The 14,950-nt window shown below is 45.5% G+C and overlaps 1 protein-coding gene across 1 annotated transcript in view; it reads right to left on the bottom strand.

Moving 5' to 3' along the window:
- Positions 1–13,388, bottom strand: part of ACAP1 (ArfGAP with coiled-coil, ankyrin repeat and PH domains 1) — a 281,465-nt gene extending 268,077 nt beyond the window's left edge. The window contains exons 1-2 of the mRNA XM_078670842.1: positions 13,045–13,388; positions 12,778–12,948 (exon numbers count right to left, since the gene is read on the bottom strand). Of these exons, the coding sequence (XP_078526968.1) occupies positions 12,778–12,830 (53 nt within the window). The 5' untranslated portion in view covers positions 12,831–12,948; positions 13,045–13,388. The remainder of the gene's footprint in view (positions 1–12,777; positions 12,949–13,044) is intronic.
- Between the last annotated feature and the right edge of the window lie 1,562 nt (positions 13,389–14,950).

The raw sequence follows: 14,950 nt of genomic DNA, 5'->3' as shown, positions 1-14,950 counted from the left end.
GGCGTGAGTATTCTAAAAAAGACCGTTAGGTCATGTAGAACTTGACAGTTAGAATTTGGATAACCTTTTGATTAGTAAGAATAAGAAGTACAAGTGGGTCGCTCCCACGACTTTGTTTGGTTTCTTGGTTTTGATTTGGTTGATGCAATTACCAAAGCCGAGGACTTGGTTTCTTGGTTTTGATTTGGTTGCTGCAATAACCAAAGCCGAGGGGCTCGTATATTTGCGAGTATATTGGTAGAGATAACCCCTTGAAGTTTGAAGCTAGATTAGTGAGCTATAAGATGCCTGGTCTTAGCAAATTTAGTACTGTAGCTTTGGAACTTTGGAATTTGTGTTGGCCAACTTTTGATTTGTATAGGTTTGGATCTGCGAATTGCAATTTGTGTAGGCAGGTAATGAGGAGATATTTCTCCATTTGGTTTAGTTGAACGGTGCACGTACGAAAAGTACCTTAAGCACCACTTTGATTATAATACTTGCGTATTCCGCAGTATTTTTTGGCATGCCTGTTCTCAAGCTCACATGGAAAAATGTGTTGCTTTTTTGGAAGGTACCATAGTGTGATGTGAAGTAAATTAGCCGGCCCCCCTAGCGGGAAATGTCTAAATAGGTTTAGATTTACAAACATATTTCTTCCTTGGTGATTTTGTATCCCCAGGGAATTAAAATATGGACATAATACATACAAGGATCCTTTGTTCTGTGCATTTTTTTTATATGTAGAACGATTTTTGGTGTTCTGCTAGCCAAAGCTAGTGAATTGAGTGTATTTTTGCTTCTTAGACATACATCATTCTGTTGGGCTGTTTTTGCAGTCTTTTGAAACACAATTGAGAAGCGTTTCTTGTAAATATGACTTACAACTAGTATTTACAAATGGTTTGGTTTAAGTACAGTCTGTGGGTTGTCCTTTGTTTTTGTTCTGAGTATTGAGTTATGGGTTAAATGTGTGTTTAAATGTCTATGTGGTTTTCCCATTAGTGCAACTTCTGTAAGTAAATTGCAATGGCGCTATTTATGAAATGCATGGCTAAAAGCTCGCCGTATTGTGTGTCCTGAGTGTTTCACCCCTTTCTGTTTATGTCTGAAATGAGCTCAAATGTGTGTTTGTGGTTTTTATGTTGTTTTCAGTCTATTAAGCAAAAATTTCTAAATGCTTAAAAAAATAAAATTAAAATTCACATTCACTAGGAATAAAAAAGGCCCCCAAAAATGAATGGTGTGTTTTTGTAGAAAAACCAACTTATATCATTTCTTCATTTCAATTAAGGGTTTCCTCTCTTTAAGCATACGCATATTCTTGGCTCTGCTGCTAAATAAAAATTGTCCTTTTTAGAAAGAAAAATGTAGCGCCAAATTTTGTCATGTTTCAAGTTAAGCTTCTGTGCTTAGGCTTATAAATTAATGCGTCTAAAATGATAGGCAAGGGTTGCAGCTTGCTTTTATATGTGAAATTAGCAAAAATTATTGGGTATATTAAAAATAATTATTAATTATGACAAATAATTATTAAAAATGAGTGCTACAAAATTAGTTTTTTACTATTCATGGAGCTTAATGCTCATACTTTGACCTCCTAGCATTATAATTTAATTTGAGTTGTGTTGCACTGCATAATGAGGACATTAGCATATGACATCTTACCTAGCGCAGGCGTAAAAAACTCATTTTTCTAAGGATTTACATGGGATATGTCTAATGTCCAATCTCTGTAATTTGTAAAGAACATTCTGAGGATGATTAATATGTATCACAAGAATAGGATATTTATTTTTAAGTGCCCCAAATATCAAAGTCGAATTTGGGTATTTTTGCCATTTAAAATAGCTTTAAAGTGCCTTAGGCTTCAGTAAATGCATACATTTAGGTATAAAACACAAATGTGCGGGTTGTTCCCATTTGGGGTTACGTTTAATGACTCAGTCAGCCAATGTGCCAATGTGCCTGGTGCAGAGGTTTGGGTTTGATATCAGGGTTGAAGGTTTTAACTCCAGCTGGACTTACTGAAATGTTTATCTATTTAAGGTTGCTGAAATGAGTACCATTGCATAGGGTAATAGCAAACATCTGTTCTAAAGATGGTATGTTATGTTATTATGTTGTGCGAATTATTCACAGTTAATGTTTTAATAATATAATTATAGCAATAAATTATAGCCCCTAACAGGAGTAATATATATAACATGTGTTTTACATAGAGTGAATTATTGCAGGTTAGGAGGAATCCGGAAGGCCTTTTGACTTTGTCAGCCTCAGAATGAGCAGAGGGTGGGGGCTAGTAGAACTGCAGAGGTTTGCTCAAGTCCCGCTGATGTGTTATCTTTAGTTTCCCTGTAAACAATGGAAGGAGGCTGTCATGTTGACATTTGTGACCTTTTAAATTAAGGCCTTGTCTCTGTGAAATGCAGAATGACCTTGCTAAACAGGCCTCTAAAAGGAAGGGTTTCTGGTTTCTCCACAAAATTAAAGAACTTAATTCCAAAGGGAAAATTTGAAAAAGGTTTCTTTGAAAGTCCCAACACATGCTAAATGCTCTGCAGAAATGATATATTTGTATCTCTGCCTCTAAAAGAAATAATGTCTGCTAGTTGCTTTTATTTGACCGAAAATGAAGCATTGCATTAAGTCTTAGACAGAAAAATCAGATGAAGCCTTTACTAAAATTTTGAAGTCTACATGCCTAAGTGAGAACGAATTGTGGCCCAAAGATAACATGGAGTGTCAGTGAAAGAATTTTACTTTTGAAAAGTTAAAATGGCTTCATGTTGCAAGGTGACTGACAAGTTGGTAACAGTTAAGTAATGGAAATTTATTTTTGTGTCTGTTAATGTGTATTATGTTTTGTCTTCTGATTAAAAGTTATAATTGATGTCTGTTTGTTATGAGAAATGTCTCTCTTTTGTGTGTTGTGTATTTTTTTTTTTTGCTTCTGCCAACAGATCATTCATGGATTGTTCTGGGTGATTTTAAGGCTGACAAGACACGTGAGGATGAAAAGAGATGTGTGTTTGCGTAATTTATTTGAAAAGAAATGTTTGTGCATTTGACATATTCTTGCATTTTATCCTTTTATGAATTGTTCCTGCTGGTCCTGTGTGTCAGAAGTGACACACAGCAAGTTGCATTTGACAGCTAAATCTCCACTACCTGGTGATTTGCTGTCAAAAGGAGGGTGAGGATTTTAAACCTGACAAATTAAGCAGGCCCGAATATTGTTAGTACATGACCTGGTGTTGTGCGTCACCGCTCATTTATATATGTAATTGTCTTGTCTATGTTTTTTGTCCTTGATATACAGCAAGTATATCTGATGGCTTGACATGTGCGTTTTGTGCGGTATTTTTTGCATATTTTTTGTTTTATGTTGCTGCTTTTAATACTATTACAAGTTTGCCTGTGTTGTGAAGGGATATACATGACGATGTGTATCCTGCAAACAGTTGGGTAGATTTGCTTTGACACTAAATTTCACAGAAAAACAGACAACACTTCATCAGTGTATGTCAAATTTGGCTTTAATGGTATTTGAACGAAAATAAAAAAGAGATATACAGAATCAAAGTGTGTCACATGCTGCCCCTCACCTTAAGGAACAGGCAGCCCTAAAATTATGTATCCTGAATTGGACGCAAGGATAAATTATAGATTTGTGACTCTTGTACATGGTGACCTAATTTTTATATTACATTAGTCAGTTTTGTTCTGCTTCCTAAGTAGTGTATGGCTTTGTACCATAAAGGAAACAAGGTTTCATTTTTCCCTGAAGAAGGGAACTGGAACATTAGCTAAGATTACCGTATATGGTGTAGAGGCCAGCAGTAGAGCGGACTATCATGAACTATTTTGATTTTGCATGTATCACCCCCACTCTTGGTGTTGTGTCACATGCCTGACTATCACCCAAGTAATTTCTTGTTCTTCCTATAGATTTTTCTTTCGTCACTTCTCCCCTGATTGATATTGCATCGTCCCTAGTAATTGGGGATGTTAGCTGTGTCCTAGTCCCATTTTCCCTTTTCCATATTCCTTTCACCAGTTAGCCTTCTTTTATTATTATTATTGTATTAGGTTCACACTTCCAGATTGCAGTAATGTACTAGGAACCCCTATATTATGTATAATTCCCTTTTGTATGACTAGACTGTTTTTTAAGAATTTTCTTTAGGCCTAACTCGATGTTTTTCAGTCTATCCGTCATGGTAGTGATGGACTGGTTAACTGACTCAATGCTATTACAAGACAAGTTTCCACATTTTGATTATTAGTCTGTGTATTGCGTAGTGCACTTGGTGCACAGTTATTAAAAGGGAGGTATCTACATGTCCCTGATAATCTATATTATGCAATTTTTCTTTTGAGATGTTCTAGATAAGGAATTTAGGAATACCTAGACAATCATGTCGCTATCTACCCTTAGATGGTGGAGGATATGCTCTCACACGGAAACCCAATTGAAGAGCCTAAAAGGCACTGTTTTGCCTACTGCCTTTGTCTTTGTATTGCCTTTGAGAAATGACAGTGTATTCTAGACCAGAATTGTCCCATGGCATATGGCCACTCCTTTGAGATTGCAGGCCACCTGCTTGCAGTCCCCTTGTTATACAATGAACTGTTTAAAGCATCGCACTTGCTCCATCAGACGGCATTGGACATCACAGAACAATAATTTCAGTGCAAAGAGCGAAAGAGAAGGATTCTTGTTGTTTGAGGCTTCAGTTTTCCACCCACCTGTCATGTGCTGGCAATCTCTGACAGTGTGCAGTCCCTTGAGCCCCTTGGCCTGAGTTTTGGCCACACAACCCCTTTTCCTTTGCTCCAACGGAAGTGCATTGCACCGGAGGATCCAAGATTGGAAAAAGGCACTATATTCTGGTGCCCATGAAAGAGCAGCCTGAGCGTTCTCTGACACCGAGTAATGAGTGTTGGAGCCTGAGAATGTATAATCTGCATAAGATGATCTGTGCCCTTGATCAATGAAGAGCACACTATCTGTAGTGCCTGCCGCAGAGGAGAGATATTGGTGCACTGCCTTGAGACATTGAGACTTTCAAATGAGCTGTGGTGTTTGCCAGGAGGGCACTCCAACGGATACTGAAAAACACTATTTTACCTGGGAGGCCTGAATCAAGAGGCCCATGCAACAACTGGAGCAGATATGATGTACAATAGAAGCCTGCCAGAGAGGCTTTTGAACGGACTCTGAGCATAGTTGGTTTCACAAGTGGTTTCCGTGTGATTGCATAAAATGGGTTTGAGGAGACTGATCATTATTGTTTTACTGGCATTGTTTTAAAGTAGTATTCTGTTTAGTAAAAGCAGAATAAAATCCATTCTTTGTGGAAGAGTATCCCCTTTTCACTTCAGAGCATTGATGAGGATCACCACTGTTTCGCCTGAACATATAATAAGTTACTGAAGTGCATAGGAGCCATAAAAATGTTACTAGATAATTTTAGGATTTGCTTTCTGCTTAGGGTTGTGAAAAATTATAATTTTGTTTGTAATAGTGGTCATTACTTTCTCCTGTTGTCTATATGTTCTAATAACGTGTTTTCTAGTATTTTTAAGCATGATGTTGTCTTTTGTGGGTTAAATTGTTTTTGCTACCCAATTGACATCTGTACCCACCTCCCGACCTATGTCTCTTCCTACTACTACTTCTTTGCATTCTTTCCATACTTTACCTGAACATGAACTGGTTAGGAGGTCAGAGTTTATTAATAATTCCTTTGTACAGCTTCTGCATCAACACCAGTTAGTAGTGAACACCACTAATTGTTGGGTGTGTGGTCTTATGCCACATACTACAGATAGAGGTATTCCCTATTTGGTTCTGCCATTTAGTTACAACGGGTCTGTATGGGCATATCAGACGATGTTTATTTATGCCAACGAAGTCTATCCCTTGTGTTCCATGAAAAATAACTCTAGTAATAGTGCCTTATTGAAGGGAATAACGGATAATATTGATATCGATTCAGACACAGACTGAGTGATTGCCTATGTAAGGGCAAAAGGAGGGTCTGAGGTTATGTGAATTCGGAACCCTTGGGTTCCATTTTGTGCATGGTAGCCATTTTGTGGTTGCCCTCACATAGGCCTATGACTGTGGCTGAACAAGTCTTTCAAGGACATGTACACCTTAGCTCGAATTCATGCGGACTCCTGTTTGACCTGAGTGAACTGACCCTGTTGCCTGAAGCTGACCTTGTTAAACCAGTTCCTGCCCTTTAGCTGATCAAGATTGAGGATCAAAGCACAAGACATTGTAGAGTTTGGCATGCACACACACACCCCTTAGCCTGCTTCTTATCTGTTTCTATTCCTTCTTTTATGGTCTGTTTATGATATGGGTTGTGGTCTTTTTATTATGGGTTTGTCCGGCTTGTGTAAGAAGGAATGTTCGGTATTTTGCATGCTTGCAAAAGCTAGGACTAGGACTAGGACTAGGACTAGGACTGCCCCTTACTTGTATGCTGAAGTTTGTAACCCTGAGAGCATATAAAAAGCCTCTGTTCTCTGTATTCCTCAGACTACCTCATTCAGTTGCTACGGCTTCTGTGTGACGTGGCCTCACTTATTAAGTTTAATAAAGATGTCTTTTCATATTGCAGCTTCTGTGCCAAGTTCTTTCTTTATTAGTAAGTATTCCCTGAGAAGGAAGATTTCAGTTCTTCAAATGGCGCGGCCAACGTGGGCTTCATCAGAGAAGTGACTTTCTGTGGGAGTGATCTTGTCAGAAGACTGAAATCTACTGAGGAGAACAGGACGGGACTCTACTACTCTGTGCACAGGAATTCTGGAGATTCTTCGTCTTTGCAGCCCAGTATATTTCTGATCTTCCTGATTTTGATCCTCCACATGATGTCACTCCTGACTGAGAACCTTTTTGGCGTGAGTATTCTAAAAAAGACCGTTAGGTCATTTGGAACTTGACAGTTAGAATTTGGATAACCTTTTGATTAGTAAGAATAAGAAGTACAAGTGGGTCGCTCCCACGACTTTGTTTGGTTTCTTGGTTTTGATTTGGTTGTTGCAATTACCAAAGCCGAGGGGTTGGTTTCTTGGTATGCTGAAGTTTGTAACCCTGAGAGCATATAAAAGGCCTCTGTTCTCTGTATTCCTCAGACTACCTCATTCAGTTGCTACGGCTTCTGTGTGACGTGGCCTCACTTATTAAGTTTAATAAAGATGTCTTTTCATATTGCAGCTTCTGTGCCAAGTTCTTTCTTTATTAGTAAGTATTCCCTGAGAATGAAGATTTCAGTTCTTCCATATATTTTTATAGCATATGGCAGTATGATTGTTGGGAAATCTGAACTTCACACCCCCAATCTTACTAAGTTACGCCCCTGGTTTCGGACATCCCCCCCCCCCCCAAACCCTTGTGCGTTCTAGTTTGCGGCACTGCCCGCTCCCTGCATCGTAGCCACATCTGTAACAGTGGTTGGAACCTGTGTGTACCGTTCTACACATTAAGCTTCTGCAGCAAACCCAGCACGAAAATATGACGCCTAATAAGAAAACATGCAGGTTAATGACTGCCCTCCTCCTGTCTGTGCTGCTGCCAGAGAAAAACAACAAATTATCTAGTTTCTAAGACACCTCACTCAATTGCATTCCAATGTGATGCGTGTACCGTGAAAGTTCAAGCTTAGGCAGGTGGGTAAATAAACAAAACGAACCAAGTGTGTGGAGGGCGAGCACTTTTTTGTGGAAGCACACAACTTCTGTCCAGTCAAAACATGTACTCCTGCCTCCCAACATGTGGGCGGAGCCAAAGCCCCTCTAGTGATGCTCACATAAGGGTCTGGCAACAAGCCGGACCCCAACAAGAAAAGCATCAACCCGTTACTTCCCGGCTAAAATGCAACGTTTAATGAGACAATGCGTTTTCCCAAGTGCTACAACACGCCCCTGTGTTGTGGAGACACACACCCCACATCTGACATGGGTTAGAGTCTTTATATGGGAGTTGTTTTTTATATATTTTTAGTGGCAGCTTGCAACACTTTGTTTTCGAAGTGTGCACCCTTAATGTCGGGAATGTGCCATGCGGGGACAGAGCTCGACCATTAGCGCCAAGAAGTTACCTAGACCTCGGGAGTAGTCAAAAAGAACAGAGATGAGAGGGTGCCTTCCTAAAAGACTTTCTGGAGCCAGCTGGGAATAACATGTTGGGTAAGAGAGTCTCTGAGTGATCAGACAAACTTGTGATATTCCGGGCTGCCAGGGCGGCACCTGAAAAGAAGTGCTCACAGCCAGCTCACAAAATGTGCCACTCCTTCAATTCTAGGGGTTAAAAACATGCCTGTAAGATGCCCATATAGATACAGGCACTTTGAGCTGCTGCTGCGGCAACCTTTCAGGCGCCTTCTTGGGAGCTCACTTGCAGACCATGTCACCCCCCCCCCCCCCCTCTCTTGATAATCTGTCACGGTGTGATCCTCAGCACGTCGTTTGGCGCCCTAGCACTGACTGAGGCAAGACCTAGTACCCAGAACGTCTAAATAAGTGCTGGTGCTAAGCACCGGCACAAATTAAGCACTGAAGTCTTTGCAGCAACGGATGGTCGCTGTGGAGCCCCAAGCCTCCAGATCATCCCCTTCCACCCTGCCCACCTTCCGCCCAGGGCCCACCTGCTCCAGGCCCGGCCGGGGGTGGGCGAGGCGCTGCGTCGGCCCTTCCTTGGCTCGGGCCCGGCTCAGGCTGGCATCATCCGGCTCATCCCCTGATCCTCTTAAGGGATTGTTCCAAATTGGTTCTTAGGCCGCACGAGCCGGTCGCGGCGGGTGGGCCCCGGAGACTCGAGAGAGCTGCTGGCTCGCGGCCGACACCGGAGCCAGGGGACCAGGGTTCGAATCCTGGCCCCTGCAGGTGACTGGCAAACGCGTGATCCTGGGCAAACAAATGAAGCTCCATGTACTAACAAATATGTAAATGTGTGTGACGCAACTGTAAACGGCCATGCAATTGTGTATTTAAAAAAAAAAAAGTTAAATAAACACCAATACATAATATAAACCCAGGAAACTGACAGTCCCTCTGCCCGCGATCCCTCCCAAAAAATCACCACTCGGGTGTAGTAAACAGTGACTGCCCCCTGCTACAGAGACACCCAGAACTTTCCCTTAAACGCCCCCGTGCCAATTATCGCCCCAGGCACCACAGGGCAGTATCATCTTTCACGTGTCAATGGCAGCTTGAACTTTGCCCTCACTCTCAAGGTCAAGGCAGAATCAATACCCGTCACTCACTCTGGATCAGTCCCTGTGACCCGGGTCCAGGCGGTGCTCTTACTGCGCCCCACTCAGATGTATTATCTGCCCCTTCCTGGCCCTTAACGATTCCTACCCCCACCCCCTTCCCCATGCACCCCCCAGGCTCACTCTATCGATGGCCAACAGCGTCTGCCAAACTCTGGTGCCAGCCAATCAAATTCCACCCGGGCTCTCCCGTGAAACCGGCCTGTGTTCGATGTCACCGTGGGCACCGGCATAGGGACAGAGGCTGGCACACAGCCATGGTGTGGCATCAGTGCAGCCCCCCTCAGCAACCGGCACAGTCTTTGCATTGCCGTCTGGGTATCAGAACTGGCCCAAAGTCGTCGCCAGCAAACACCGCGCATCAGCAAAGATAGAGAGACTTGTAACCGACACACACTGTGTATCAACCCCCCCTTGGCACCGATGCACAAACAGAGACATGTCACCAGTTCACGCTGGGCAGCATCATGTGGGCACCCACACTGGCCCAGGCGGTGACCAGCGCCCACTCTGTCCCACTGTGTGGTCGCCAGCATAGGCACAGAGAATCACCCAGTGGTGCCCGACTGGACTGGTAACCAGCACACACCATGGGCCCCGGGGCAGAGGCTGGTAACCCGGCGGGCACCCTGAGCCTTCCTGGCACGGATAAGATGGATGCTACCGCTGTCCTTACAGAACAATGCACTGGCATATTTCAAATGTCTCCCCCACATCTCCCCAATGATGCATTTACACCCCTGAGGCGCTAAGACCTCTCCACCCTCCTTTACCACACACAAAACAAAGGGAAAAGGCTTGCAAAAGCCAACAACTTGGGCCTGCATTTGAAATCTGACTGAATTATCTTTAAAAAGAAAGTAGCATTGAAAACAACAAAAGTGCTTTCTGTGTATTTTGCATCCACAATACACAGAATTTAAATTGCCCTGATTTAGCTTACATTTGAGACGTAAAATAGTTCCTTCTTATGACACAAGTACCCCACAGGAAGTGGCGATTCACACCAAACAGCCAACAGCATGAGGCGATAGATTTTCCTGTTTGGACTCACGTGGTGTGAGTTGCTAGTCCGTGGTTTTGGGCACGGACTAGGGTGTCCGCAACCGGGGTGGACTGGCCTGAACCTTAAAAGATCCAGGGTTGAAATAAAGCGGGGACCCCACACATATATGAACATAATTTTTTACAATGGAACATGGAGTCAAGGATAACAAAAATGCCCTGAAGAAGTTCACAATAATGACCGAAACGTGTTGGCTGTAACGTTTGGATTCTTATGATCCTTAATTTGCTTGTATAATGGCGATATGGAACATTCTACTTTGGACTTTTTTGTGGTCTTCTGCTGTTGGTGCAACACTATTTGTATTTTTTCTGTGCTCATTTATATTCAGTATCCATTGGCTTTTCAATGTCATGAAGGACAAGAAGACCCTGGTGAACCCCACTTTAGGGGGAAGAGAGAGAGAGAGACACACACAAACACACCCCTACCTACCTCTCACTTCCTGATTACATAAATAAAGTTAACCAACATCAATTAAAAGGAGCATAACATTTTATAGCCACTTTGGTTCAATTAACCATATTTGTTAATTGAACCAAAGTGATTGTAAAATTGTTTCCTCCTTTTCATTGAAGTTGGTTGGCATTTGATAGTTCAGTGACTGCAGGGCAGTGGGGTCACGAAAGTTGAGCACAGGTTTAACATACTGCAATATAATTTTACACCAGTGCGAAATTATATGGGCCACACTGTCATTACTGTATATTCAGGCATAAATAAAGTAGTTTGAATACTTCAGAGTGCCCTTTCACCATCCAGGTGGCCACAGGCAGTGTTGGGTGACCCCCCCCCCCCCCACACACACATCACTTTTGCGGCTTTCCTTGCTCCTGGTGTGAAAGTGGAGGGGGGTGAAGGGGTGGGCGAAGCCAACATGCCATCACCGCTTATCGGGCACTGCTCTATTGATGGCCCAGCCTCGCAGACTTTCAGGAGACCCCCACAAAAGAAATGTGCCTGAAATTAATTCAAAAAGAACAGTTGATGGACAGAATCGGAACAATGTCATACACTCACCCCAGTACAGAGATCTGGACCTCAATCCATCTTTTTTGCTCACCATGCCATAACAGTTTGAACCCAGCCATATGCAAATCAGTCTTGACCCTGCACCCAATGGGAACAGTCCAGCCCGAACTGCGGTGCCAGGTCCACCCTCGACTGGAAACAAGCAGCCTGGGACCGGTTTCGGGCTTTAAGACCTCATCCAAGCAGGCAAAATCCACACAGGCAGAATCTGCCCCAAATAAGTGGACACCTCCAATCAAACAAGTGGATATGTCGTTTTTACAAGCCCAGCCAATCAGCAGCCCCACATTTCAGCAGTACTGAAAGATGCCTGACACTTTAAGACTATTTTGCAGTTTTCAAGTGACTCCATGTCATGAGTGAATTTCATCCATGCCTGGTTTCAGCCAGACATGCAGGGGGCACACCTATAATTGGAGAGTGAAACTACACTACCCAGCCTGCTTAGCGCTCGTGGTCAATGTTGGGACGGGAAGGTTCCCTGCGGGGAGTACACTAGTGTCCCCCTGCCGTGGGTGTAAGGGGTACAGAAGCAGCAGTGTGGCAAGCTCGCCCCACCGCGAGTAACAGCCAAAAGGAAATTGTGCAGCGTGATCTGTACGTGTTGATGCAACAGCAAACGTTGTGTAATGCAAATGACCAGGCCTGCTCCTGCAAACACAGCTGTGTCACGCAGCAGAGCCGTGGCAGACACCAGGCCGAGCCCAGCCCCCCTGAAGCGGCCGGTTACGCGCACAAATTTTGGAAGTAACTGTTGCATTCTGGTACATGTAGTCGTCAGATGAGCATTTGCCCAGTAAGTGTGGCCGATACAAACCCAGCAGGTGGCCGCTCTGGGAATCGATAGGCAAGTACAGGTATTTATAAAAAATAGTTATAAAAACAGTGGCAACAGGGTGAATAAAGTTCAGTGGCAGCAGGCCACGCCCTGGGCTAACTGGGTCAGGTCTGAGGCTAGCAAGATCCAGGGGCAAGTTAACGGGCCGGGGGGGGGGGGGGGGGGGGTGAGAGGTTCCACTTGGGTTTATCTGGGGCAACGGTGCCAGTTCGGGGGCATCTGTACCCAGCTGGGACGCAGCAGGGTCAGTTGGGTATCAGGGGAGCCGTGGCCCTGGCGCAAGCAAAGAAAATGCCCCGTTGGCTGATGGTTTTAAAATACAGCTATTGTCAGGGCCCCAGTGCCACTGCACCTGCTGCACCAGTGATAGTTACGCGCTGAGCAGAGCTTCTATGGAGGCAGCAGGGTGCGGTGCACAGCGCAGGACAGCAGGGCACAGAGCTGGGCGCAGGGCAGCGGCGCAAAGGGCACAGAGCTGGGCAGCAGGGCACAGAGCTGGGCAGCAGGGCACAGAGCTGGGCACAGAGCTGGGCGCAGGTCGGTGGCACCACGGGTCTGGGTTCGGTTCTTACCTGAATCTGGGCGAGTCCTTCAGACACTCTTCGAAGTCCAACTTGATCGTCATCCTGACACCGGAACCGGGTGAGGGAGACAACTCCAGAGGAGAGCAACTCCAGGGGGAGACCACGGAGAGCAGCTCCAGGGGGAGACCTGTTTCAGGGAGAGCAGCTCCAGGGGGAGACCTGTTTCAGGGAGAGCAGCTCCAGGGGGAGACCTGGTCAGGGAGAGCAGCTCCAGAGGGAGACCTGTTTCAGGGAGAGCAGCTCCAGGGGGGAGACCTGTGTCCTCGCTCCGCCCGTGGAGGCAGCGGGTCCAAAAGGAGGAAGAACCGGGCCAGAGTGAGTGAGTCCAGGAGGTGTGCAGGGAGGCGGGCTCGGTGGGTCCGAAAGAGGGAAACCAGGGCGAGCAGAAGAGGGAAACCAGGGCGAGCAGAAGAGGGAAACCAGGGCGAGCAGAAGAGGGAAACCAGGGCAGGCAGATCCTCCTGGGCAGAGAGAGGGCGCGATCCACAATCCGAAGGAGGAGGGCGCAGACCCGGTCCAGCGCGGAGCGTCCACGGGGCAGGACGCGCAGCTCTGCGCGGGGCTCACCTGGACAGGAGGAGAGGCACGCGGCATCACCAGCGGGAGGGACCGGGGGGAGGACCCGGGCAGGGACCGGGGGAGGAAAGAGGGAGGAGCCCGGAGGAGGGAGGAGGGACCGGGGGAGGGACGAGGGAGGACCCGGAGAGGAGGGACGAGGGATGGAGGGGGGACCCGGAGAGGAGGGACGAGGGAGGGATGGAGGGAGGACCTGAGGGACATGGGAGGGGAGCAAGACTCAAAGGAGTGACTAAAGGAGGGAGGGGAGAAAGACTGAGAGGAGTGACTAGAAGGAGGGAGGGCCCGAGGAGAAGGGAGGACCCACGGCACCTGACAGCAGGGAGGGACGAGGAAGGGTCAAGGGTGGAGGGAGGGCTCGAGGGGCTCCTCGGGGGAGGAGAGAGGGACCGAGAAAGGGACTGAGGGAGGGACCGAGGGAGGGACCGAGCTCAGGCGCTGGGAGAGGGGAGTGAATATTTATTTATTTATTTATTTATTTATTTATTTATTTATTCGTTTTTATATAGCGCGGACTTTACCCGAAGGTGTCAGAGCGATTCACAATAGGAACAGAACTGATACATGAGAACATTACAAGTGCACAAAATACAAAATCAAACTTTACATTAAATGAAGCAAAAATGACAATCGTGAGCCAACAAAATACAAGAGGTAGCAAACAGTGCATTACAGGAGGAAAAAGTGACTTGTGCAGGTTACAAAAGCGTACAAAGTAAACATAGAGGTATAATACTGCAATATATGGAGGACACTCAAACACAAGAACAAACGTTACGTAGGCCATGGTGGCACTTGTGCAGGTATCGAAAACAAACAAATGTAAGAGGTAGAAAACAGTGTGTTACAAGAGAAAAGTGACGTGTGCATGTTACACACGAGTACCAAACACAAGTAGAAGGATAATACTGCAATAAATGGCAGACTCTCAAACCACAAGAACACACTGGGAAGACACTTCCATAGTCATGTAAAGTAGATTTTTCTATAATGGAAGGGCTTCCTTCAGATAATAGAGAGGGCAAGGATTACATTTGGAAGTGTCTTTGAAGGAGGAGAACTTTCAGGTCAGTTTTGAAGGCCTGGGAGGAGGCGGTGGTCCGGAGCTGCGGCGGAAGGGAGTTCCAGATTCTCACTGCGTTGCCTGAAAAGGATTGGGCCATCGATCTTCCCTTCTTGAAAGTGGGAGGTTCAAGCTCTGAGGAGGGTCTAGGCAGGGAGAGGGGAGGGACTGCAGGGCGAGAGGACCCGCAGGAGGTGTAAAGTGTCACTCAGAGCACATAGTGTGATCTTCCTTTATTATCAACTCTGTTCGCACAGGACATCAAGCACAGCCCCCTCACCACCCGGCTGAGCCCACCTGCCATCCCAGAACACACTCAACCCTATATTGGACAATACCCAGAGGCCCAACTACAGCCAACATTTTAGTGGGGAGGGGGCTAAGAAAACATTTTGGGGGGGGGGTTAATTCTTCCAGCATTAGTCCGAGTGGAGATGCAGGGGCTCTAGAAGGGGTGAAATAACAACAGCTACTCTCACACACACCTGCGTGATCAACGCCACCTACAGCTACTCAGCTCCA

Source organism: Lissotriton helveticus, chromosome 12, assembly GCF_964261635.1.
Source record: "Lissotriton helveticus chromosome 12, aLisHel1.1, whole genome shotgun sequence".
NCBI lineage: Eukaryota > Metazoa > Chordata > Amphibia > Caudata > Salamandridae > Lissotriton > Lissotriton helveticus.
Note: the sequence above shows the minus strand (reverse complement) of the source record. Positions and strands in the feature narration are given on the sequence as shown.